The sequence below is a fragment of the Myotis yumanensis genome, unplaced genomic scaffold (genome assembly GCF_028538775.1).
Source record: "Myotis yumanensis isolate MYYU_CA2020_CCGP unplaced genomic scaffold, mMyoYum1.0.hap1 SCAF_9, whole genome shotgun sequence".
Taxonomy (NCBI): domain Eukaryota; kingdom Metazoa; phylum Chordata; class Mammalia; order Chiroptera; family Vespertilionidae; genus Myotis; species Myotis yumanensis.
In genome coordinates, this window is record NW_027223760.1 from 84,464,115 (window position 1) to 84,490,121 (window position 26,007).

Genomic DNA, 26,007 nt, shown 5'->3' on the forward strand with positions numbered 1-26,007 from the left:
CCTGAGTGCCCTGACCGGGAAGGGAACCGTGACCTCCTGGTTCATAGGTCGATGCCCAACCACTGGGCCACGCTGGCCGGGCAGACTCGTCCGTGTAGAACCGTCCCCCTGACGGTCACGGGCACATGCGGGATGTGCAGGCACCACTGGAGACGCACGGGCTGCTTGGCTCCCTCCTGGGTCCCCCCAGGCTAGGCCATGAGGTGCCACCTGTGCGCTCACCGCCTATGCCTTGCAGGTACGTCCAGTTCCTCAGTGGGCTGCTGTCGGGGACAGTGAAGATGAACGCCTCGCCCCTCTTCCTGCATTTCGTCATCCTGCACGGCACCCCCAACTTCGACACGGGCGGGGGTGAGTGTCCCCCCCGCAGGCTGGAGATCCCCGTCCCTGCTCTGGGCGGGCACCCCTCCGTCCTGAGGCCCAGGCCCCTGGTCAGGACTGGACAGAGCCCCCTGTGCGAGTTGGGGCCACTCACTTATCAGGAAGGACAGACAGCCCAGGCGACCCCGGGCCCCTCATGCTGCCGTGCGACTGCGGCGCTGAGTCCAAGCCTAAGGCAGCTAGTGGGCGCCGGCTCCCTCCCCGCAGTCCTGCGTGGTTCCTCAAGAAGATCGACCTCTCTCTCTCTCTCCCCCTCTCTCTCCCTCTCTCTCTCCCCCTCTCTCTCTCCCTCTCTCTCTCCCTCTCTCTCTCTCCCTCTCTCTCTCCCTCTCTCCCTCTCTCCTCCCCTGCAGTGTGCCGGCCCTTCCTGAAGCTGTACCAGGCCATGCAGCCCGTCTACACCTCGGGGATCTAGTAAGTGCGTCGGCCTCGTGGGCTTGTGCCGGGAGTGGCATCGGGCAGTCGGGCCAGCTCTGCGACAGGAGGGGCGTGGGGCAGAGGATGCCCGTGGTCAGTGCTCCTCGGTGGCTGGTGCTGCGTCCCAGCCCAGCTTCACCACCACCACACGCCACCCGGCTGGCTGTCAGGCTTACGGTGGGGCGTGGACGGAGGCGGGCCCCACGTGCTGTGGGGAAGGAAGCACGTCCCGCCCTGTGACAGCCTTTACCGTTGGCCTTTCTCTGCCCTTTGCATTTTAGACAGGATAGATGCACATACTCAGAACTTGTCTTTTCTTTTTAATATATTTTTATTGATTTCAGAGAGGGAGAGAGAGAGAGACACCAATGATGAGAGAATCAGGGATCGGCTGCCTCCTGCCCACCCCACACTGGGGATCGGGCGCGCAACCGGACATGTGCCCTGACTGGGAATTGAACTGTGACCTCCTGGTTCGTAGGTTGATGCTCAGCCCCTGAGCCACGCCGGCCAGACCACGCTCAGAATTTGCACCCATTCTGGGCTGTTTGGTGTTGGCCTAAACACCTTGTGAACATTCACGGAGAGTGAGTGGAGGCAAAAAGTGCCCTCACCCCCATGTCGCCACTGAAAACCAGCTGCTCTTCCTTCTGACTCGCTGGGCCCGGGCCGGGGGACAGCGCCCTCCGCTAATTCCGAGGCCGAGGCGTGGGCACCGTGGCCCCCGCGTGCCCGTGCACTCGGGGTGGCCTGCGGTCCCTGCCGAACCTGCCCGGCCGGCAGCTCCCGCTCCTGAGCCTTGTCCCCGGAGGATCCCAGGAGCTGGTCGGGCCCTCGGGGCATTCTGTGTAACTTCTGAGCTTTCAGTTGTCGGGTTGCTTTCCTCGAAACGCCTTCCTCCCGGGAAGCCCTGAGATGACGTGACCATCGCCTCCTTGTTTTTCCAAAGCAACGTTGGCCCCGAAAACCCGAGTCGCATCTACATCGCCATAGAGCCGGCCCAGCTCCTGAAAGGGGACGTCATGGTGAGTGCTGGCCCCCTGCGCCCCTGGCCACCGCTCGGGGGGGAAAGTCACCCTAGAACAGGGACAGTGAACCTTGGCCCCAGAAACCTGTGTGAAGTGGGGAGCAGCCGTTACCTCAAGGCAGTTGATTAATCTGAGGGAAGCCGCTTTACCGAGAGGGACAGAGTATATCCCAGCTGCTCAGTGTGTGTCAGCCACGGCCCTCCCTACAGCCACATTCACGACCACTCTGTGTGTGTCAGCCACGGCCCTCCCCACGGCCACATTCACGACCACTCTGTGTGTGTCAGCCACGGCCCTCCCCACGGCCACATTCATGACCACTCAGTGTGTGTCAGCCACGGCCCTCCCCACGGCCACATTCACGACCACTCTGTGTGTGTCAGCCACTGCCCTCCCCACAGACACATTCACGGCCACTTGATGCGTGTCAGCCACTGCCCTCCCCACGGCCACGTTCCCGACCGTGAGGTGCAGCCTTTGTTGGTCAGAGGCCTTCAGGGGAGGATATAAGTCGTGGACCTGCCTTTGGCAGCCGAGTGTGAGATTCAGTGGGGTCATCGCGGGGTGGCTAGTGCTCAGACGCTGATTCCTCGAGCAGGTTCTGATTCCTGGGCTGGTTCTCAGGTGGACCATCTGGCCCATCGTGGCCTTTCATGCATCCTGACCGTAGAAAACATCATAAGTGTAAAGTGATTCTGGGAGGCGTGTGCAGAGATTAGCTTGTGTGGAGTCTGTGTGGCCCAGGACAGTGACACGGTCTAAGGGATAGCGTTTTGCTTTATTACAAATGATTCATTCACCGTTTAAGGATTCTCATGAATTTCCCCTAAAAATATGGGTTTTAAGACTGTTTCTTAGTGGCTGTGAACTCCATCGTGTCCCACCTGAATTCTCAGTGTTAAGCCAGTGGGGTCAGGAGGACACAGACCCCTGGGCACCCACACCCTGGGCACACCCACACCCTGGGCACACCCACACCCTGGGCACCCATACCACAGGCACCCACACCCTGGGCACCCACACCCTGGGCACCCACACCACAGGCACCCACACCCTGGGCACACCCACACCCTGGGCACCCACACCACAGGCACCCACACCCTGGGCACCCACACCCTGGGCACCCACACCACAGGCACCCACACCCTGGGCACCCACACCCTGGGCACCCACACCCTGGGCACCCACACCACAGGCACCCACACCCTGGGCACCCACACCCTGGGCACCCACACCCTGGGCACCCACACTACAGGCACCCACACCCTGGGCACCCACACCCTGGGCACACCCACACCCTGGGCACCCACACCCTGGGCACCCACACTACAGGCACCCACACCACAGGCACCCACACCCTGGGCACCCACACCCTGGGCACCCACACCCTGGGCACCCACACTACAGGCACCCACACCCTGGGCACCCACACCCTGGGCACACCCACACCCTGGGCACCCACACCACAGGCACCCACACCCTGGGCACCCACACCCTGGGCACACCCACACCCTGGGCACACCCACACCCTACACACACTTTCCAGGGGAGCAGCCCTCTGGCTGGGGCCCCAGGTCTGTCCAGCCTCCCCGGCCACTGAAAGGGAGGGGCCTGTGGGGGAGGGGCCGTGGGAACGAGTCCCCTGGGGCCCTGAGGGGATGAGAAGGGGTGAGGCAGCAGCAAGGCATGGAGCTGAGCACTTGGCCATCCCAACGCCCCAGCGAAAGCTCTGGCGTCCGCTCCCCAGCGGGAGCACTGAGGGTCCCATCCTGAACCCACGTTCTCAGCCGCGGAGGAGCCCGGACGGGAGGCGAGGTTTCTCGTGGCTGGGCTTACTTTTTTGTTTGTTTTTTAAGTATATTTTTATTGATTTCAGACAGGGAGGGAGAGAGAGAAACATCAGTGATGAGAGACAATCATGGACGGCTGCTTCCTGTGCACCCCGCTGTGTCCTCCTCGCCTCTCCTGTGAGGCCGTCACATGGGTCAGGCCCTGGTGACCTCCCCACCACCACCTCCTAGAGGCACAGCTCTGAGCACAGCCTCAGCCGCGGGGCAGCGCTCCAGCGTCCGAATCCGGGGGCGCAGGTCCGCCTGTCTCCCTGTATTCACCCAGCAAACCCTCCTGGAAGGTTCCCAGTGAGGCCGTCCCTGGGTCCCCCGGCACCGCCCGTGAATGGCCGGGCAGACCCACTCCCGGAGCTCAGAGCTCAGATTCCAGGGCTGGGAGGTGCAGGGGTCGGCGGGCCCGGGGCCTGGTGTGACTGCCCAGGCGCAGGGACGAGCTGCAGGTTCCAAGGTGGGAGCGGGGCTCCGGGCAGCCAAGGACCAGGCCGGACCCTCCTGAAATGACCTGAGGGATCAGCGCAGGAAGAGAGGATGCTGGGACATTCCCGGAGCGGGGTGGGCGTGTCCTAGGAGCGGGGTGGGCGTGTCCCGGGAGCGGGGTGGGCGTGTCTCGGGAGCCACGTGGGCGTGTCTAGGGTGCGAGGTGGGCGTGTCCCGGGAGCTAGGTGGGCGTGTCCCCGGAGCGGGGTGGGCGTGTCTCGGGGAGCCACGTGGGCGCGTCTAGGGTGCGAGGTGGGCGTGTCCCGGGAGTCAGGTGGGCGTGTCCCCGAGCCGGGGGCCCTTTGGTTGCTGAGTCTGAGAGGCAAGACAGGCACCAGTCCCCTCCGGTCACCCCTCCGCGTCCCCGTGACCCGCGGGCACACGTGTGCTCCGTGCGCCTGGCTGGTCCGCGGTTGGCCGGCCGGCACCTCTGCACGTGGCGAAAGTGGCCGGGGTGGAGCGAGCCCCGAGCCTTTCCGGGGCGGGTGCATGTGCAGCCTCGGTTCTCCATCGAGAGCTTGGCCGCTGAGGCCCTTGGGCGGCTCCTGAGCCGCAGGGAAGGCGGCCCGGCCCTGCCCACGCTGGCCGGGGAGGGGGCGGAAGGCGCGGGAGTGGAGCTGCTTGTCCCTCCTCCTGCCCCGGGGCCGGCATGGGTGACGCCGCGCCCGGCACACCTGGCGCTGAAGGTCAGCTCCTCCCGCGGGAGGAGAGGGCGGGGCTCGGGGAGGGGAGGGGAGAGCGGGGCTCAGGGAGGGGAGGGCGGGGCTCAGGGAGGGGAGGGCGGGGCTCAGGCGCGGTAAACACGCGGGCGTTATGTCACCCGGTGAGGAATGCGTGGGGCAGGCCCGTGGGAGCCTGGCCGGCGCCCAGAGCCCGCTCGCCGGTAAACACGTCGCGCCCTGCGTGTCTCGTCCTGCGCTGTGGCCGCTGCGGCTCGGGCCCCAGGCCTCAGGCTGCAGGCTCCGGTCCGGACGCTCCCAGGGCCTCCGGGGGCAGAGACCGCTGTGCGCTGCTTCCTGCGAGCGGCGGGAAGGGCAGGGCTTGCCTCTCCCTGTACGGGCTCCAGGCGGCTGTTTCGGGGCCTCCCCCGTCCCCACCTCCCAGCTTCCTGCGTGTCCGTCCTTCCCCCGGACCGTCTGAGTCCCCTGGGCTGCAGGGCTGGGCTCCTCCCGCCTGTGGTCTCAGCGCTGGGGCCTCGGGGTTCAGGGGCAGCAGCACCTGCTGACCCGCCTGGGGAATGAAGGGCCAGCGGAGCCCCAGTCGTGGGCTCGGGGGACTCGGGGCGCGGGCTGCGGGAGGACCAGCCAGCCCCCTGCGGCGGGCGCTTTCTCGGGAGACATTCCTGAGGCCTGTCTAGACAGCCACCAGCACAGCCGGCGAAATGGCTGACCCTCCCCGTCCGGGGTGCACTGGGGGTCCCCCAGTTTTGCGGTCTGTGTTGCCCACGCGGGAGCTGAGATGATTCGGGGGTGCATCTGGGGAGGCTGGCCTCGGGCGTGGGGAGCAGGACTGGCCGGCCCTGAGCCCGGCAGGTGCTCCAGGCTGACCCTCCAGCCTCACTCCCGGGCCAGGTGCTTGGCTGCTGTGGGCGGAGGTGAGGAGAGCTGCCTCGTCTGGCCCAGGGGTTGGGCGGGGCTGTGAGGGACCAGCACCTGCGAACAGCAGCTCAGGGGCCCGCAGGTCGGAATCCCTCACACAGTGCCTGCCCCCTACGTGCCTGTCACGGCTCAGCGTTCACCCTGAGCACGGCCGGTCGCATGTGGCTGGTGGAGAGCAAGGCTGGAGCGTGTGCGTGCCGGCCCCACAGCCGCGTGTTCTAGCCGTTCCTCACCCTCAGACATGCGCGAACCTCACAGACCATCCCCTGCCTTCCTCTCTGTGTGTCTCTCTCTCTGTGTCTCTCTCTCTCTCTGCCCCCACCCCCGCCTTCCTCTCTCTCTCCCTCTCTGTGCCCCCCCGTCTCTCTCTAATCGCAGCCCATGCATACGCATGCTGCACATCACACACGGTAATGACCACCTGCTTCTTTTGTGGGAGCACGGAGAGTTCAGACGACAGAAACGCTTCCTCACGAGCATTTGTTGATGTTGAGGGGAAAGAGGCCATGGATTCCACGCGGCCCACGTCTCCCCAGGAGACTGCCTGCAGGGCGTCTGCGTGGCCGGGGTGGCCATCGAGGACTGAGACCTGGGCATTGCACACCGGGGTTCCCTGGGGACGGCCCACTGTGACCTGTGCCCCAGCCCACCTGGCTCTGTTCCCACCCCAGCCCTCCTTGGCCTCCGTGCACAGCCCCAGCCCTCCTCGGCTGTCCCTGCACAGCCCCAGCCCTCCTTGGCCTCCGTGCACAGCCCCGTGCTGTTGCAGGCGGAGGGAGGAGGGGCTGTCCTGCAGCCTGCATTCCTCTCCCCAGGTGAAGTGCTACCACAAGAAGTACCGCTCGGCCACCCGTGACGTCATCTTCCGCCTGCAGTTCCACACGGGCGCCGTGCAGGGCTGCAGCCTGGTGTTCGGGAAGCAGGACCTGGACAGCGCCTGCCAAGGTGAGGCCCCGCGGACGGAGGCGGACAGTGTGGAGGAGCCACAGGTGCCTGTGGGATTCTCTCTTCTCCCTGCCCCTCCCCTAACGACCCAATGGACCAAACTGTGACCAATGCCAGGAAGGACTGACAGCTGACAGCACAGAAGGCGTTCTAGAGAAACAGCGAGCCGCCGACGTGTCCATGCCGGGCGCTGGGGCGGCTCTGGGCTGCGTGTCCTGGCCAGGTGGGGGGGACACCGGCCTTCGTGCCCCGTCCCTCACCCCCCCGCGTGCTCTGTTGCAGACGACCGCTTTCCTGCCAGTGGGAAGATCGAGCTCGTGTTCTCGGCCTCCCCCGAGAGGATCCAAGGTGGGTGCAGGGCGGGGGCTGGTGTGGGGTCTCTGGATGTCTCCCACCTTTGCCCGTGTTTGGGAATTTTCATGATATAGGGTTTTTTTTATTTGTTGTGGGTTTTTTTTTTAATTCTGACCCGAGGATATTTTTCCCATTGAGTTTTAAAGAGAGTGAAGGGAGGGGGAGACAGAGAGAGAGAAACATCGATGTGAGGGACACACATCGATCAGTTGCCTCTGATCGGCCCGGGAACCAGCCTGCAACCCAGGTGCGTGCCCTTGATTGGAATCGAACCTGCGACCCTTCAGTCCCTGGCTGACGCTGTACCCACTGAGCCACATGGTGCAGGTTCCTGATACAGGTCTTCACTGTAGGCTCTTAGCGGCGACGACGGCCACGTCCTGTCCCCTGAGTTCTGTCCCTCCTCCTGGGGGCGGCGACGCCAAACGTTTACGCTTCTCCTTACCGAGCAGCCGATGTTTCTAAGGAAGATCACACGTTCTGCAGTCGCAAACACTTGTGTTTAAAGTAGATTCTCCTTCTTCTGAAAATGCACTGGAAGAGCCACCAGCCCTTCATCCTCGGGTTGATGGCTCGTTTCCACCCTGAGATCCCTGCGTGTGGCCTCTCAAACCCGCGTGCACTCGCTGTGTGAGCCGGTCGCCCTCCTGGCTCAGCCCCCGACAGCGGGAGCTTCTGAGCCCAGCCGCACGCGTGGGCTGAGGGCCGCGCCCGCCTTTCCTTCCTGCAGAGCCGTTGCAGTGATGTGTCCGGGCCGGTGGGTGCTCGAGTGGCGATGCCAGGCCTGGAGGGCAGGGCTGACCCGGTGCCCAGCCCCATCGTTGGGCACGAGCTCCAGCCGCCGGCTCGGCTGACCGATCCGTGTCCCCGCCCCCTGCAGGCTGTGAGCATTTCCGCAGCAACCATGGCGTGAGCGTGGACTTCAACACGGCCGACCCGCTGATCCGCTGGGACTCCTACGAGAACCTGGGAGCTGACGGGGAAGGTGGGTCTGGGGGTCTGGCATCATTGCCACACGTTGGGTCCGAACAGTCCCCGAGGGGCCGGGAGGCTGGGCACCCCACCTTCTGTGTAGAGGGCAGCACCCCGCCCTTGGGGGTTTGGGGTGCTTGCGAGATCAGGCTTGGCGACTTGGGTCAGGCTCTTGGTGGGCTGTGATGGGCGGCGGCCAGTCGGTCAGACGACCACCTGGGAGCTTCCCTGTGGACGGTGTAGCCGCCTGTCGCAGGGACCGCTCCCCTCCCCATCCCTTCCCGTCGCACAGGAGGCGTCAGGGCCGGGGCGGGCGGCCGGGGCAGCAGGCCTTCCGGTTTGTTTCTGTGTCGCTGGCCTGGGCTCGGGGCTGCATCACGTCTGTGTTCATGAGCCCTCTTCCCACACCTGCTCTCCGTTCCCCCGGATATGCACTCTGGTTGGGGCCGCCGTGAGGAGGGAAGGGTTTACGGGAGGGGCCACCGGAGGCGACTGATGTCGGCACAGAGTCTCCTGGGCTCCTGAGAACTCGGTGGTTCTCAACCACCGACTGAGAACCAGACCCTGGTGACGGGCAGGCCCTGGCCTCTCCCTGCAGGTGCACTTCCTCCCGAGAGGCGGGCCCAGGCCTCCCTGCAGGTGCACTTCCTCCCGAGAGGAGGGCCCAGGCCTCCCTGCAGGTGCACTTCCTCCCGAGAGGCGGGCCCAGGCCTCCCTGCAGGTGCACTTCCTCCCGAGAGGAGGGCCCAGGCCTCCCTGCAGGTGCACTTCCTCCCGAAAGGAGGGCCCAGGCCTCCCTGCAGGTGCACTTCCTCCCGAGAGGCGGGCCCAGGCCTCCCTGCAGGTGCACTTCCTCCCGAGAGGAGGGCCCAGGCCTCCCTGCAGGTGCACTTCCTCCCGAGAGGCGGGCCCAGGCCTCCCTGCAGGTGCACTTCCTCCCGAGAGGCGGGCCCAGGCCTCCCTGCAGGTGCACTTCCTCCTTGTGGGGCTCAGACATCCCGGCAGGAAAGAGCGCTGCCTTTAAATATGTGATACGTGGAATCGGGAGCCGAGAGAGAAGGGCCCCCCCACCCCCTCCCCTGTCGTGGGTGCAGGTTCTCTCGCCTCCCTCTTGTCTCAGCACAGGTCTGGGCCTTCCTCCAAAGGTGTGCAGAGCGAGCAGACCCAGGGCCCGGGGAGGGAAAGCTGCCCGTTATGGGGGGGGTGGGGGGGCGTGGAGGGAATTGTGAGGGGAACGCGGCTTCGGGGTGACAGCCTCCCCGGTGGGGCCTCGCAGGGCCCAGGAGAGGGAGACGGAGGCCGCGTCCTGGCTGGTGTCGGAGGAGGCAGTGGTTGCAGAAGCTGCCCAGGACCGCGCTTGGCACTGCCTGGCAGGGCGGGGAGGCCTGGTGCCTGGCCCTGCCTTGAGCTTTTCTCCGCCTCCTCGGCCTCCGGGGTTCAAGTTTCACCAACCCTGAGTGCACTGAGCCCCACCTCCTGTTTACATTGCCCGGCCTTTGGGGGAGTCAAAGTCCCTGCTCAGCCAACAGGCTCCTCCACCTTCTGTGCTCATGCTGCGGGGGAGGGAGGCGGTACTGGAGGGGGCGGGGGAGGGGGGGGTGAGGGGGCCGGCCCTTGGGAGGCACGCCCCCCAGGATGCTGCTCCTCTGGGCTGGAGCTTTCTTCCCGGAAAAGGAAAAGCGGGTCCCACATAGACTGAAGGGGCTGCTGGGCGGTGTGGAAGGTAGGCAGGCGTGTGCCTGTGTGTGCGTGTGTGTGTGTGTGCATGTGTGCATGCATGTATGTGTGTGGGTGTGGGTGTGTGGCTTCTGCAAAACCCCTGGCACCGGGACAGGCGTTCTGCCTGGGGCTGCGCAGCAGACAGAGCGTCTGAGGCAGGAGATGGTGGTGGTGGGCGCGGAGGAGGCTGGGAGCTGAGTGACAGCCTGCGGTTTCCATGGCGGGAGGGGCCGTGGCAGGAGGGGCCGTGCCGCCCGCCTTGGGGACTTGGTTCTCGGGTCAGCAGTGTGACTGCTGCCTCGCGGGATGGAAGGTTTGAGACGGGAGTGTCTGAGAGGCTGGGCCGCACTGCAGAGGCTGCCAGGCCGGTGCCCTGGGCAGGCCAGCAGGTTGGGGCGCGGGAGAGGGGCCACGCTGGCCCCCGCAGCTGCCTCGTCCAGCTGCCACGTCCAGGACATGCCAGCCACAGCCCCTGCGTGTCCCACCGCGGTGTCTGCCTTCCGGAGCCGCCCGGGACACCCGGAGCCCGGACCTCCCCGAGGTGGATCCCTCAGGCACGCCCCTTCCCGGAGGCGGCTGCTCTGGCCAGAGCGCCTCACTCCTCCGCTTGCTTTTTCTCTGATCTGTTTCTCCAAGAATCTGGAGGCCGCTCGTTTCTAGAAAACGTTTGCAGAGCTCGGTGCTCCACGAGGCACCTCAGCAGCCCCTTGGCAGGCATGGCGGCGGCGGCACTGCCGAGAGCCTCCCGCCTGGCCGCTCAGGCGGCTCTGAGTTTGGGGCTCGGCTCTGGGCTTGGGGCTCGGCTCTGAGCTTGGGGCTCGGCTCTGGGCTTGGGGCTCGGCTCTGGGTTTGGGGCTTGGCTCTGGGTTTGGGGCTCGGCTCTAAGTTTGGGGTCTTGGCTCTGAGTTTGGGGCTCGGCTCTGGGTTTGGGGTCTTGGCTCTGGGTTTGGGGCTCGGCTCTGGGTTTGGGGTCTTGGCTCTGAGTTTGGGGCTCGGCTCTGGGTTTGGGGTCTTGGCTCTGAGTTTGGGGCTCGGCTCTGGGTTTGGGGCTTAGCTCTGAGTTTGGGGCTCGGCTCTGGGTTTGGGGCTCAGCTCTGAGTTTGGGGCTCGGCTCTGGGTTTGGGGCTCGGCTCTGGGTTTGGGGCTCGGCTCTGGGTTTGGGGTCTTGGCTCTGAGTTTGGGGCTCGGCTCTGGGTTTGGGGCTTAGCTCTGAGTTTGGGGCTCGGCTCTGGGTTTGGGCTTAGCTCTGAGTTTGGGGCTCGGCTCTGGGTTTGGGGTCTTGGCTCTGAGTTTGGGGCTTAGCTCTGAGTTTGGGGCTCGGCTCTGGGTTTGGGGCTTAGCTCTGAGTTTGGGGCTCGGCTCTGGGTTTGGGGCTTGGCTCTGGGTTTGGGGCTCGGCTCTGGGTTTGGGGTCTTGGCTCTGAGTTTGGGGCTCGGCTCTGGGTTTGGGGCTTAGCTCTGAGTTTGGGGCTCGGCTCTGGGTTTGGGGTCTTGGCTCTGAGTTTGGGGCTCGGCTCTGGGTTTGGGGTCTTGGCTCTGAGTTTGGGGCTCGGCTCTGGGTTTGGGGCTTAGCTCTGAGTTTGGGCTCGCCGGGCGTGCACCCTCAGGAAGAGAAGTGGGTGCTGTGGGGGGCACGTCTGGAAACCGGCCCGGAGAGCAGTGGCCTTACCTGTCAGGGGGAGGCCGCACATCACGCCGTGGGGACGTGGTCTATCACCATCCTTGGCTGCTCCTGTTTGGAAAAGAGGCAAAGGGCGCGGTGCTGCTGACCGTCAGCGCGGGGTCTCTGCCAGCTGCAGGGATGTCCTCAGAAGCCCAGCACGGGCGGGCGGCTCTGCCTCGGGAAGTACAGTGGGGCCTTGACTTACGAGTGTCCCGACTAACGAGTTTTTCGAGATACGAGCCGTCTCTCGGCCGATTTTTTGCTTTGAGTTGCGAGCTAAAATTCGGGTTACGAGCCAGATACCCCACCGCTAGTTGGCGCAGCGAACGTCACAGTGAAAGCCACAACATCAGCCCAGCATCACGTGTCTCACTCGTTCACTTTTTGATTTGACATACGAGTAATTTGAGTTACAAGCTCCGTCACAGAAGAAATTAAACTCGTAAGTCAAGGCCCCACGTAAGTCAAGTTCCCTACAAAGGCAGGCGCGTCTTAGCTCAGCAGGAGGCGGGGCTCTGGTGCACGGAAGCGAACGCAGATCTGGTAGCAGTTAGAGCGGCTGCAGCCGCCCAGGACGGACGGACAGTCTGCAGGGGGCCTGGGCCGGGTTGAGTCATGGCAGTGGCTTACGGAACTTGGACACATTTTTTAAATTCGTTCTCCAGGATAGTTCTCTGAGCATAAGGTCCGTTGAGCTGAGCCACGCACACCGGCTAGTCAGACACGAGGGGACTCTCCTGTGCCCCGGCCTCTGCACCCCAGAATGGACCCCGTGATCCCAGGGCAGCCCTCAGCGAGGCCCAGGAACTCGCCCAAGGCCACACGCTGTGCTCAGGCCCGCCCGGTTCAAGCCCAGACGGGTGATGCCAGGAAGGCTGGAGGGGAGTGGACACAGGCAGCAGAGCCACTGACGGAAAAGGCCGCCAGCTTAGCACAGGGAGGCCCGGGCCAGGCCAGCCTCCCAGGGGAGAGCCCTGTCGCTGCCCACGGGGCCCGGGAGGTCCTGGACGGGGAGCAGGGGAGCGGGGAGGCAAGAGCAAGGAGGAGGGAGCCCCGCAGGGTGGCTCGTTCTGCCGTGCGTCTCAGTTCTGTCTTGATTTCGTGAACATTTTTATTTTATTTTTTGAAATACATTTTTATTGATTTCAGAGAGGAAGGGAGAGGGAGAGAAACATCCATGATGAGAGAGAATCATGGATCGGCTGCCTCCTGCACGCCCCCTACTGGGGATGGAGCCCGCAACCCAGGCCTGTGCCCTGACGGGGAATCAGACCCTGACCTCCTGGTCCATAGGTTGATGCTCAGCCACCGAGCCACGCGGCCAGGCTCACGGTCATTGTTACATTGAGGTGTGATTTACGTGCGGTGACGTTCACTCTGTTTAGTGCACAGTTGTAGGGGTTTGTCCTGTCCCGAACCCACCAGAACCAGCAGAACCCTTCCTTCTGCACGTCATTCTCTGCAGCTTCTCCCCGCACCCCCCACCCCCCTACCCCCCACCCCGTCCCGGGCAGAGTCGAGCCTGTGTGGCTGTGTCCACGCAGAGCGTCGGGCGCAGAGGCAGCTGGTGGGCTGTCTCTCCTCTGGACACTTGTCCTGGGGGCCGAGGCCGTGGCACCATCCGTGGCCACAGGGAGCAGTGGAGACAGTCCCACCAGCGCCTCCACGGTGGAGACATCTGGACGTGCTGGTTTGGCTGGTGGCCAGCGGAGCGAGTCACCTGGAGAGCGCCCACGGGGGCTGCGGGGCCGTGTCTAGAGGAGGCCCGTCCTGCGGCGGGTCAGGCGGCGGGCAGGGGCCGTCCTTCATGGGCTGTGTCTGGGGGGCGAGCTGAGCAGCCATGGGGACCGGCGGGCGCACTGGTCATCAGGGCCGAAGCGCATGTCCACCCAGCAGCCACCAAGCCCAGGCCTCTGCCTGGGACGGAGCCGCCTCAGGATGGGGGCGGGGGGGGGGGGGGGGGGCGCGGGGCTGGAGACAGGGTGCGCGAGTTGTTGCTAAGGAACGGCGTGTGTGCGTGTGAAACGGCAGAGAAAACATTCCGGCAAATTCCTTTCTGACATTAAACTGCTGATCGCACAGAAAGTGGTGGGTTGGGTTTGGGATTCCTAAGTTTTAAGGAGCGGAGGCAGGGGCGAGGCGGTTGGAATTCCTGGGGGTGTTCAGCGGGGTTCCACCCCAGGGAGGGCCCTACAGCCCCCTAGCCTCCGATTCTCACCTCTGCGGGCTCCCCCGCCCCTACGGCCCCGCATTGCTGGGGACGCGGTGGGACCCTCCGGGCGGCCGCTGCCCTGGCTCCCGGGAGGCGCTGGAATGAGCTGTGGGCTTCATAGGCCGGTTTCAGGCTCGCTCTCCTCTGACATGGAAATAACTCACCTGAGCAGCCTGGCCTGGCCACACCCCTTCTCCCGTCCGCTCCCTCTTCCCGCCTCTGCCCGTTGACTGCCTGGGAGGTGCACCTGCCTCCCCTCCCCTTTGCTCCCGTTCCTCCCCAGGCCGCCCCCCTGGGAGGACCCCCGGGTGCCCCCTGTCCCTGGCCGTCAGCACCAGCAGCCTGGCCTGTGCTGGGTGAGCCTGTGCTGTCTGAGACACGTTCCCACAGGAGGGAGAGGTTCTCGGAAAGTGTTTCCAAGGAGTCTCAGAAAATGGGGGGTAGCTGCACATACCCCTCCCGATCCAGCCCGGAGACCGGCCGCTTCTCCAAGGAGGACTTGCGGGGGGAGGGGGCACTCCAGCTCTTTCACAGTGAAAGTTGCTTTTCTTAAAAATGTATGTATTTCAATGATTTTCTTTTAGAGAGAGACAGAGAGGGAGAGGGATAGAGAGATGGAAACATCGATGAGAGAGAGACATCATGGATCGGCTGCCTCCTGCACACCCCCCGCAGGGGGTGGAGCCCGCAACCCGGGCCTGTGCCCTGACTGGGAATCGAACCGGTGGCCTGTTGGTTCCTGGCTCCATGCTCAGCCGCTGAGCCACACCGGCTGGGCAAAAAGTTGCTTTTTAAGTAAACCTGTCACCAAGGAGGACAGACTCAGAGAGGCAGAGATGGGAGAGGGCCCAGGTGGCCGATAGCCAGCCGGCTTGCCCACCTTGTTTTAGGGTGACTTTTTGTGGAAGCAGGGCTGGGGTATTACATTCAGTTCTGCACCTGTTTGGTGGCTCAGTGGTTAGCATTTGGAAGGAGTGTCTCTATCTGATCCTTAACACATCTATGAGCGTACACCTGGGCACATGTGTGAGTCCACACCTGGACACACACCTGTGAGCCCACACCTGGGCACACGCCTGTGAGCACACGCCTGGGTACACGCATGTGAGCCCACGCCTGGGCACACGTGTGTGAGCACACACCTGGGCACACGCCTGTGAGCACACACCTGGGCACACGTGTGTGAGCCCACACCTGGGCACATGTGTGTGAGCACAAGCCTGGGCACACGCCTGTGAGTCCACACCTGGGCACACACCTGTGAGCCCACACCTGGGTACACGCATGTGAGCCCACGCCTGGGCACACGCCTGAGTGCACAGGTGGACACTGGTTAATTTGTGTTCAGCCGTGATGGGAAGGAAGTTTTCATCTTTTTTGAGCTTCCTCGTTTTCTCAGGTTGCTTTGGAAATGTTTTCTGAGAACCTCTCCCTCCTGTGAGAAAGTACCTGTCAGAGGCCAGGAGCTGGGGGGCGGGGGGGGGGGTGGGGTTGGTGATGCAGCCGCCACCCTCTAATGAGGCACCGACTGCACGGCCCGTCTTCCTTCCGGCTCTGCGTGCTGCGCCTGCGTGTGTCCCTGGGTGGCGGACAGGCCCTGTCTGCGTGTGATGGCCAGCTGGGTCCTGGCCCGGGAAGGCGGGTCAGGCAGGCGGGTCCCCCGAGGGGGCCTTGGTGCTGGCCGCTGGGTGGGCTCCCCGCACGTCCACGGCCGCCTTTTCCTTCCCTGGCCATTGGGTGGCGATCGGGGCGGCGTCGGCCTCCGTGTCTGAGTCCTGCCCCTCGCGCTTCGGCCCCTCCCTGGCCCAGAGACGCCGCAGTAGCGGGGAGACCGAGGCCGGTCCTGCCCTTTCTTTCTCCATCGAGGACACGAGACTTGAGCAGATCCCAGCGCTGTCTGTCCGGGAGGAGTGGGCCTGGCTCTGTGGGTGCTGACGGCGGGGAGGGAAGCCTGCCTGATCCTCGGGGCACCCTTCCTGCTTGATTTTCGGGGATTAACAGGCAGGGCTGAGCTCAGCATCCCACCTGGTGGTGGAACTAACAGCGAGCCCTCAGGCAGGCGACTCTGAATGACCGTCTGCATAAAAAGGCAGACACGGGTTTGGCTCGTTGGATAGAGGGTGGCCTGCAGACCAAAGGGTCCTGGGTTCGATTCCCCTCAGGGCACATGCCCGGGCTCCAGCCCCAGTAGGGGGCGTGCAGGAGGCAGCGGGTCAATGATTCTCCCTCATCATTGACGTTTCTGTCTCTCTCTCCCTCTTCCTTCCTCTGAATCAATAAAAATATTTTTTTAAAAAGGAAAAAGGCAAACACGTCCCGGGCAGACACTGGTCACCTGAGCTGCTGTCCGTGGGCTTTCGGGTGCAGGGCTGGGGGACCCGGTGCTGTGCGCTGTCCGTTCGGAGTTTGTTTGTCTGGACAGATGCCCACCCCATTCCCAGGGCCCGTCCCCCTGGACTGACGGCCTCTCTGTTGCCTCCCCCAGTGCTGCACACGCAGGGCCCCGTGGACGGCAGCCTGTACGCCAAGGTGAGGAAGAAGAGCACCCTGGACCCCGGCGTCCCCGCCGCCAGCAGCCCGGACCACAGCGACCACACCCTGTCCGTGAGCAGCGACTCGGGACACTCCACGGCCTCGGCGCGGACCGACCGGACCGAGGAGCCCCTGGCCCCGGGACCCCCGCGGGGCCTGAGCCCCCAGGAGAAGGCCGAGCTGGATCAGCTGCTCAGTGGCTTTGGCCTAGAAGATTCCGGAAGCCCCGTCAAGGACATGACCGATGCTTGTAGCAAGGTCAGCGGGACGCGTCATGTCGTGCCGGCCCAGGTCCACGTGAACGGGGACGCCGTGCCGAAGGACCGGGAGACGGACATCCTGGACGATGAGGTGCCCAGCCACGACCTGCGCAGCGTGGACAGCGTGGGGACCCTCTCCTCCTCGGAGGGACACCCGGCGGCTGCCCTGGGCCCCTTCGCCGGCCACCAGAGCAGCCACAACTCGCTCCTGTCGGACGGGTTTGGCAGCAGCGCCGGGGAGGACCCACACGGCGCCCCCGTCCCAGACCTGGGCCTCGGCGGGGAGCCCCTGTTCACACGGGAGGCGTTCGGGGGCTGCGAGCCCAAGCCGCCGCAGCCCGAGCTCCGGGCGCCCTGCGCGCTGGCCCCGACGCAGGCCTACGAGCCGAGCGGCTACTCCACGCAGACCTGGGTCCGCCAGCAGCAGATGGTGGCCACCCACCAGTACAGCTTCGCCTCCGACGGGGAGGCCCGGCTTGTCGCCCGAGGCACAGGGGACAGCTCCCGCGTGGCGCAGGCCCAGCCCGGGCTCCCGGTCATGCCCACCCGGGGGCCCAGCGGCAGAGTGGCCACAGGTCCCGGACCACACACCCCTGAAACCCAGCGGCCCACTCCCGGCAAAGCCGGCAAAGCCAGGCTCCCAGGCGTCAGCGCTGTCAACGGGACTGGCCCGGAGCCCAGCCCGGACCCCTCCCCGGGCTCCCCCACCCTGGACATCGACCAGTCCATCGACCAGCTCAACAGGCTGATCCTGGAGCTGGACCCCACCTTCGAGCCCCTCCCCACCCACATGAACAAGCTGGGCAGCCTGGCCAGCAGCCCCTCGGCCCCAGACGGCGTGGGGGGTGGGCCCCGGGCCAGCGGCCGCCTGCAGGACAGAGGAGAGGACCCCGGCCGGGCCCCCGGGCAGCAAGGTGAGCTGGCGTTTCCCGGGCGCACACTCACGCGTCGTGTTGTGCAGCGTGGCATCGGAGGGAGTGGGGTAGAGGCGGCCACTGGCCCTGTGCACAGCCTGGGGGTCAGGAGGATCCCTGCCTCATCCTGGTGGTGAGAGGCCCCGAGTTGCCCTGCAGGAGCAGGTGGCTGAGCACCGGGCAGACGGTCCTGCCAGTGGGTGGAGGGGGCGTGCGGAGGGATGATGGGGAGAGAGGCAGGTGCAGGAGAGCAGGGGCTGAGGTGGCAGAGTCCAGGGCGCGAGCTCCAGGGCCCAGCACAGGGCAGTGCGCCTCGTGGGGACCCTGGGTGCACCCTTGCAGCCGAGCGGTCTGTACTCAGGGAGCCGGGGCTGCAGGGCCCTCGTCCCCGAGATGTGGGGGAAGGACCGGTCGGCCGTCCTGTCCAGCCGCTGGACCTGGGAAGGCCAGATGACCGTAGTGGACAGGCAATGACCTACCGTGCGGACAGGGAAGAGGGAGATCAGGGCTGAGGACCATCCAGTGGCTTTAGCTTCATGGTTTTCCCGTTGATGGAGCACAGTCCCCAGGGACTCCTCCTCCTCATGGTGATGCAGGACAGAGCGCGGGGGCCGGGGTGTCTGCTCCATGGCTCGTGCTGAAATCGTTTGGGAAACTCGCCACTTTCGTTCCTGGAATTTTCCTTTTAAAGATTTTTGATATCATTACTGCTTTTTAGAGAGAGGAAGGGAGAGAAACATTGATCGGCTCCCTCCTGCATGCGCCCCAACCAGAGATCGAAGCCCCAACCCAGACATGTGTCCAGGAATCGAACCTGCAACCCCTGGGGGTACGGGATGACGTTCCAGCCGACGAGCACCCTGCTAGGGCCGTAGCTTTAGTTTTGCTTTGAGAGAATCTCCAGGTCCTTTTATTATAAAAGTGGCTCCGTGGCATTTTGAAGGGAAGGACGGGAACCTCGGCCCAGACCAGCAGCGTTCTCCGTGCCTGCTCACTCACCTGCAAGTTCAGCTGCAGAGCCCTCAGCCCCTTTGTTCTTTGTTCCCCGTGGCAGGAAGCAGGGCCTTCAGTGGGCGTCATGCTCAGAACCGTGGTCATGTCGGCAGGTTCCGTCTCAGCAAACCAGACACTAATCCTCAGACCCTGTGACATTGGGAATGACCTTGACCTTCTGGCAGGAAGGCTGTGCACACTGACCCCGAGCACAGATGGCCCAGACACAGGCCTGGCGGTTGGCCTCAGGCAGGCAGAGCGGGCAGAGTGGGCACAGCAGGCAGAGCGGGTACAGCAGGCAGAGTGGGCAGCGGGCAGAGCGGGTAGGTCCGAGCCCCTCACTAGCATCATGTTTCCCACTTCCCTGCGTCGTCGTGGGTCAGAGCTGGTCCCTGCTTGGGGCTGAGCAATTTTCCGTGTGTGAATGGCCGTTGCGGGCGGCTGTCCGCTCCTTGGTGACGGACAGTTGAGCTGTTTAACTTTCTGGCGATGGAATCGTGTGCGTGAACGCCCAGGCACGGGGTCTGTTTGGACACCTGCCCGCAGTTGTTGGTTCACGGGCGAGAAGCCGCCCGCAGGTGTGAGGCGGCTGGAGGACGGCCCCCGGGTGGGGACGCCTGTGGCCTGCACAGAGGAGCCCCTTAGGGCCCCCGGGAGAACGACTCACTCACCTGATCAGGTAGGTGGAGGTCAGAGGTCAGGACAAGGGCGGCAGGGATAGGCCGGGAGCCACAGCTCCGACTTCGTACGAAAGCCGTGAGCGTCTCCCCGTGTCACCGGCACCGTGGAGGGTTCTGGAAACCCCCTCGCGTTCCTAAGCGTGAAAACAAACAGGAGGTGGCCCGAAGGCGGGCGGCCCGGGGACCCCTGTCACGCTGATTGCTCAGAGGTGACATGTGTGAGGAGGCCAGTAAGTCACACGTTTGGGGGGCAGGTGATAAAGGAGAGATTCAAATGTGCGGGAGGAATGGGAGCCGGCCCAGCCCCTGTCAACAGCGTCCCAGCCCTTCACCGTGCGGGCCTTTCCGTCTGCGCCTTCGGTGATGGTTACGACGCGTAGGAGTGGGACATGGCGAGACTCCCCTCTCGGACACCTCCTGTCCCCACCAACCAGGCAGCTCAGTGTTCCGGGGAGAGGGGCTCCGTTCAGGAGGCAGGAGTCTCGTACCCGGGCCTTCACCTCCCTGTGCCCAACCCTGGGCTCCCCCCTCCCTGTGCCCGACCCTGGGGCTCCCACCGTCACTGGGTCAGCGTCCCTTCTCCCCGTGTTTCCTGAGCACCTACTGTGTGCAGACAGTTCCCGACGCGGAGCAGACAGACAGTCCCGCCTGGCACCGGCCCGGGAGATGGACAGGAAGCAGGCGTGTCTCTAAGGAGCGTTGGGCGAGCCTGGACGCCCGCCCGCAGCTGTGTGTCTCTCCTTACAGGCTCCCCGGGCGACGAGCTGCTGCGCAGAAGGCTCCGGAAGCCGAGCCTCGGCCAGTACGACAATGACACTGGGGGCCCGGCCTTCTCCCAGTGCGGGTGGGGGACACCCCTGGGCATGGAGCAGGCTCCAGGCCGGGCGCCTTTCCTGTCGCCAGCAGATGCCAAGGAGGTACGGCACCCCCACCGCAGGCCTCCCCGCCCGCCCTTCCCCCAGGGGCTCCTCCTGAGCAGCAGGGATGCGGTGGGGGGCCCAGGGGTGCGGCCACCGACTCCCAGACACTCGGCCCCTGACCCACAGGTGGGCTGTGGGTGGGGAGCCAGCCCGTCCCCCGTCCCCACCCTCAGACGCTGACTGGAGGGCGGCCTCCCCGCCATGTCGCTTTCAGACGGTGACTCCCGCGCATCCCACAAACCTCGGTGAATGTGTGGTTGACGGCAGGGTCTTCTCTCCGAGCAAGACCGGCAGCGGCTCCGCATCCCCCACCCCGGCGTTCCCCGTGTCTCCGCTGATGCCATATGGTGAGGACGGAGGGGAGGGCACCCCCGTCCCCGCCCTGCCTCCGGGACAGGGCCCTGCTCACCCTACATCTCTTCCAGTGGCCACGCCCCCGCACCACCCCGCCTTCAGCCCGCCCGGGCCCCCAATGGGCAGCGCCAGCGGCCTGTACCGAGCGGCTCACGGTAAGGGCCGCCTCCTGTGTGTGTCACGTCTCAGCGAGGGGTGAGGGTGGCTCTGATGGAGGCGAGGGACGCACCGTGCAGCCCCCTGGGGTGGCATCGGGGACTCGCCTCCGCCTGCCGCCCGGTGCGGCTGAGTGTCTGTGAGGCGGGCCCCTGGGGAAGGTCACAGTGACCTCGGCGGCCGGGCAGCGGGGCGCGGAGTTGGGAGAAGACACGGGACCCCCTTTAAGAGGAAGGGCCCCACGCTCAGGCGGTGAGGCAGCCCTCGCCACGCCCGGTGCCCTGACCTGTCCTGGCTCCTGTGTCCTCGACACGGGCATTGCCCTCGAGCTTCCAGGGGCGTGACCGCGGCTGGGGTGGGGCAGCTTCTGGAGGGTTCCACGCCGGCGTGTCAGACGCCCCGGGCAGGGCGGGCGGGCGTGTTACCTGAGTGGCGATGCGGGTGCTCGGCCCCCTCTGCGCCTTCCCCAGGAAGCAAGGAGACCCCGTGCCCCTTCAGGGAGAGGCACGTGCGGGCGAGGCTGTGGTTTTGTTTCTAGAAGAAGTGGTCAGTCCTCAAAGCCTGACACTAGAACGTTCTGCCAGGCCTGCACCCCTCCCTGCGGACTCCTCTTTGGCGCTTCCGTGAATGTGACTGAGAACGCCTGCGAGGGGCTGGGAGCCGGTGCGGACGGTGGCGTGTGCGACGCGGGCAGGCCCCGTGGTTGGGGACCCACACAGCTGGGGTGGGGCAGCTCCTGTCACCCCCTCCCCGCCCCCCGATGGAACACGAGAAAGGGAAGGTGGCGGCTGGAAACTATGTGAAAATGAGCCGCAGAGGCGGGCAGGCGGGCGGGGCCAGTGGTCAGCCGGTGGGTCAGCGGGTGCCGCCGCGGGGACGAGGGGACAGCTCGCGGTCTGACACCGAGCCACACAGGCGCCGCGTCCCCGTGCGTGCCACCTCCCGGGCAGCCAGGGCCCTTCTGATGGACCCGCAGGGTTCGCTCAGTGTCTGCTGTCCTGGCTCTGAGCCCGCAGGCGGGAGGGAGGCGGGGACCAGGACAGGGTGGCAGGCGTGGGCGCCCCGAGCTCGCCGTCCTGCCCCTGTGTGGGCGCTGCTGGAGCAGAAACGACGCTGCTCGCTCGCTGGGGCCAGGCTCGGCCGTGAAGGGAGACTTCGCTCGTGCACGTGGGAGTGAGATGAGCTTTGAATTCCAGACCGTCCCGGGGCTCCCGGCAGCATGGTTGAGCCTGGGTCTGAGGAGCGGACAGTGGGGCCCCGCAGGCCGGGTGTGGGCACTGCGGTCCGGGACCCATAGTGGGCGCCTGATCTCAGGGCGGCTGGGGGTCAGGCCGCCGCTGGGACAGGCAATGTGAGGGTGTGCGGGCGGCCCTGGCCTGTGAGCCTGGGTGTCTCCCCCTGGAGTGCCTGCCAGTGCCCTGCGGGCTTTCCTTCTCTTCCCAGGCCTGAGCCTGGCCCCGTGTGGACGGCACCCTCGCAGCCGGAGGGAGGGCAGGCCAGTGCCATCCTCACTGCCCCACGCTCCTCGGACTCACTGGGGAGGAGGTGGGTGGTGGGAGCCGAGGGGGGTCAGCCCCCTGAGTCACGGAGGGACGTGGGGGTGTAGACGGGGCGCCAGGCCTCACCCTTGGTGACTGGCTGTGGCCCAGCCCTGTCGGAGCCTTGGGGGTGTTCACAGTGGAACCGGCTGGCCACAGATTAGGGTGCCCCCTGGCAGAGGGGCCCTGGCCGAGCCTCCTGTTTGGGTTAGATCCTGCGACGTTTTAGTCTGTTTTCATAGACTTCTCACAGCACATGTGTGTCGTGTGTGTGTCCCGTGTGTGTGTGCACATGTGTGTGTATGTATGTGTGTGTACCGTGTGTGTGTGTGGTCACGGCTGTGCCTGGTCGAGGTCTTCGTGGCTTTCTGCGCGTTTACACACGTGTATGTGTAGAGGAAGAGGGAGCTTGTAAAAACCCCAAAGCCAGGAGAACTCCATCCTTTTGAGAAAAGGCAGGGCCTTGCGGAGGGCGTGCGGGGGGCCGGTGGGTGAGAGGACGGTGCAGGAGGGGCAGCTGCCGGGGCCTCCTGAGGAGCAGGAGGTGGGGCCACGTGACGCCGGCACTGAGGTCTGTCTGTCTGTCTGCAGCTCCTTCTCTGCGACTGTGGAGTTGGATCCTAGCAGGGCCTCCGGTGCTGGACAAGCGGCTCCCGGGATTGGTGGGGGGCGGTAGGGGGAAGGGGGGTGCAGAGTGGCCCAGGCTCTGGCTGAGGCCTGGTCACTGGAGCTTCTAAGATTCCTCTTTGTCGTTCATGTGGGTCACAGAGGCGCCCTCTCTGTCCCGGCCCCGCCCTCCTGCGACGCGCCTGTCGTGGGGGAGCCTGGGTCCCCTTCACTGAGTGGCAGACAGAGGCCCGCCGGGACCCATGGGCCTGCGGGCATGCCAGGGGCTGGGCGGGCGTGGAGCCCTGTCCTGCTGGTGCCTGAGGATGGCTGGGCCGGGAGGGGGCACCCAGGGGACACTCCCCCTCCCCTGCGCCCTCTCCGGGCACCTTAGGCAACGAGTCTGCCTCCTTGATCCCCCACAGCCCCCACCTTCTCGCACCCAGACAGCAGGCCTTCCCGAGGCCTCTGCCTGCCAGAGATTCGCTTCTCTCCTCCCTCCCCCTCCCCCCGTCTCCCTCCCCCTCCCCCCTGGCTCCCCTCATGGCTGTGCAGTCTAGGCCTCACCTCGGGGCCCCAGGCTGCCTGTCCATCGGTGGGAGGGTCCCAGGCTGTGCCTGGAGTGGTCCTGGGGCTCCCACCTGCAGTGGCTGCGCCCCGGGGGGCAGGGGGGACCTGGGGAGGCAGGGCTGGGCCAGGGCCGTCCCTCTCTGGGCTGCACACTGTTGTCTGTCCAGTTTCACTCCTGGTAACGCCGGCATCTCGTGTGGAGAGGCCGCGGTGAGAAGGTGGCCTCGTTTTCCCGATCAGTCGGTGGGTGAGGGACCGGAGAGACGCCTGACCCGTGGGGAGGCCGCGCGTGGTCCCTGCGAGGCCTGTGTGGAGGCCGCCTGCAGGCTCAGGCTGCGCCCTTGTCCATGGCGACCTGCCGGGGCCGGCGGCCTGAGCACCGCGGCGTCCCTCTGCTGACGAGACCTGGCCCGTGGGCCACGCAATCTCGGGCGAGTTTTCCGCGTGTGACTTGCACCAGCAAAGCTGCCCCTCGCAGACACACCCCCCTCCCCCGTGGCTGCTGCCCACGAGGAGCGCCGTCCGTCTGTCTGTCTGTCCGTCCGTCCCAGCCCTTCCTGGGCCTGGTGCCTGGCTCGCCTTCCTCCCATCAGGAGCGAGGGGCGTGGGAAAGCTGGGCCGCCCTCGCTGAGCCTGCATTTCCGACAGCCTCTGCCCCGAGACACAGGAAACAAACAAGCAGAGGAAGTGCCTGCGACCTCGGAGGGTCCTGGGATCTTCCTGGCCCTGCCCTGCCCCTGGCCGGGGCTGCACGGGGCTGCACGGGGGCACCTGCCTGGCCCGTTCCGAATGCGTGGGAGGCCGTGGCCGTGGCCGGGGCTGCACGAGGGCGGCTGCGTGAGCCGTTCTGAATGCGTGGGAGGCGGTGCCGGCCTGGGAGGGGGGTGGACCGTGTCCTGGGAGGGCGGGGGGTGGTGTCAGCACTGGGAGCTGGTGGTTGGTGGGGCTGTGCCCGACCAGGAGGCAGGCGAGGCAAGGGTAGGTGCCCGGTCCGTGCTGGGCTTGGGGGTAAACCAAGGAAGGCTTCCATCCCGAAGGCCACACACACGGCAGAGCCCCTCCTCTGCTCCAGGGACTTGTCCAGGCCACAGGAATGGAGCACATGCTGACTGAGGGGCAGTGTCCCAAGTCCTATAGCAATGGGGCCATTTGAAATGGGTTTTGACGAATGTATAGGAGTTCTTCACCAGCTGGTTTGCGGGGGCTGACATTTCAGAGAGAGGGCAGAATATGAGCAGAGAAGGGAGGAAAGGGCCAGCGTGTGTTTAGATGGCCAGCAGCCTGCTGGTGAGGGGGTCCCAGCCGGTGCTGGGCTCAGTGCAGGTGAGAGCCTGCAGGTGGCTCTGGGCAGGGTGTTGGAGTCCACCTGGGCCAGGAAGAGCAGGGCAGGGGCAGGTGGAAGGTCCCCAGCACTCGGGCAGGGGTGGCCTCAGGGGGCGATGCCCCCACCCAGGGGCAGGGGGCCAGGCGCAGGGCTGACCCGGGATTCTGGTGGCTGCCGGAGGGTTGGTTCTCCTCTGTGAGCATCGGACCAGGGAACCAGGTCCCACTTTGGGGGAGCCGGCTCCTGAGGGGCAGGTCCTGGGGTGGGGGTCCCCCAGGCCGGTCTGGGTGTCCTACAGGGTGGCACTGGCCCGGGACTGAAATGAAGAGCAAAGGGTTTCGCTGGCTGGGAGTTTATGAGATGAAAGGGCGGGGAAAGGAAAAGGGGAAGACTCCAGAGGAAGCAGCACATAGCTGAGCAGGGCGGGGCCACTGCCCGGACTGACCGCCAGGCCCGCCCACACTGCTCAGGCCAGCCTCTCCTCGGGCCAGTGCTCAGGGCGCCTCTGAATGGGCCTCCCGGGAGGTGGCCGCCCCGCGCCCGCCCCAGCTCCCCCCGGACGCAGAATCAGAGCGGCCCTACCCCAGTGCGTGTGGGACACCACTGGCCACACAGGGCCTTAGGGGACGAGCCGCAGAGCACCGCCACCCGGGCCCAACGCCCCAGGCCCTTCCCTGGACGGATCTGCTCTGTGCCTGGTGTCCAGGTGAGGCTCAGCCCAACCAGCAGCCTCCTGACGCATGCCCTCCCCACCCCCCCCCCACCCCACCCGCCGGTGCTGAAACCTGAGCTGGGGGTGGGGTCTGCAGCCAGGAGCGGGGGACAGGACTGGGAGGAGGGGGGCTCTGTCCCGTGGAGGCAGCGCTGGGGTCCCTGAGGCTCCGGGGTCCCTCGCCCCGCCCGCCCGGAGCTGGGGCAGCTTCGGAAGACAGCCCGCTTTGTCTGAGCGTGGCTCCCGGCCGGCGAGAGCCTGGCTCACAGATGTGGGCTTGCCGCCGGCTGCTTCCCAGCGCAGCACATTCTTTTGCTAAAACCGAGAAATGCAGAAAAATGAAAAAAATGCGCCTGTCCTGTCCCGGGGCCCCCAGGACAGGGCCAAGGCTGGCCCTGCTCCTCCCCCTCCACCTCGCAGGAGCAGGAGCGGTGGGGTCCTTCCCTGAGTCTCCCCTCCGACTTCTCCCACCTCCGCGGGGAGCAGTGAGCTCCAGGCTGCCTGGGCGGGCAGGGGCGGGGACGGGGTGGCCGAGGCGGCCTGTGTCTGGGTCCTGCTGCCTCTGATTCTGCTGACCTGGCCGACGTGGACTCTGCTGGAAGGAAGGGGGGCAAATAACAAGGAGGGGGGACCCCAAAACACTGCCTGTGGAGAGCAAGCCGGTGGCCAGAGGAGACGCCCGAGGCCAGGGTCGCCCTCTTGTTCTCCCACCCGAGTGGGCCGCTCTGGTCCAGGGCTCCTCTGGGCCGAGTGGAGATAACGTGTCCGGGTTTCCCGTGGCTGGGGCTCCGCTGCCCGTCGCACACTGTCGTTTCCGTGGACCCCACACGCAC

At 65.6% G+C, this 26,007-nt stretch overlaps 1 protein-coding gene across 9 annotated transcripts in view; it reads left to right on the top strand.

Annotated features, from left to right (window-relative positions):
- TNS3 (tensin 3) overlaps positions 1-26,007 on the top strand; it is a 106,308-nt gene that overhangs the window by 55,779 nt on the left and 24,522 nt on the right. For all 9 annotated transcript variants that reach the window (XM_070424858.1, XM_070424860.1, XM_070424861.1 and 6 more), the window contains 10 exons: positions 239-351; positions 735-795; positions 1,748-1,823; positions 6,567-6,696; positions 6,979-7,044; positions 7,931-8,035; positions 16,101-17,321; positions 19,742-19,911; positions 20,129-20,261; positions 20,340-20,423. In XM_070424858.1, coding sequence (XP_070280959.1) covers positions 239-351; positions 735-795; positions 1,748-1,823; positions 6,567-6,696; positions 6,979-7,044; positions 7,931-8,035; positions 16,101-17,321; positions 19,742-19,911; positions 20,129-20,261; positions 20,340-20,423 — 2,159 coding nt within the window. The remainder of the gene's footprint in view (positions 1-238; positions 352-734; positions 796-1,747; positions 1,824-6,566; positions 6,697-6,978; positions 7,045-7,930; positions 8,036-16,100; positions 17,322-19,741; positions 19,912-20,128; positions 20,262-20,339; positions 20,424-26,007) is intronic.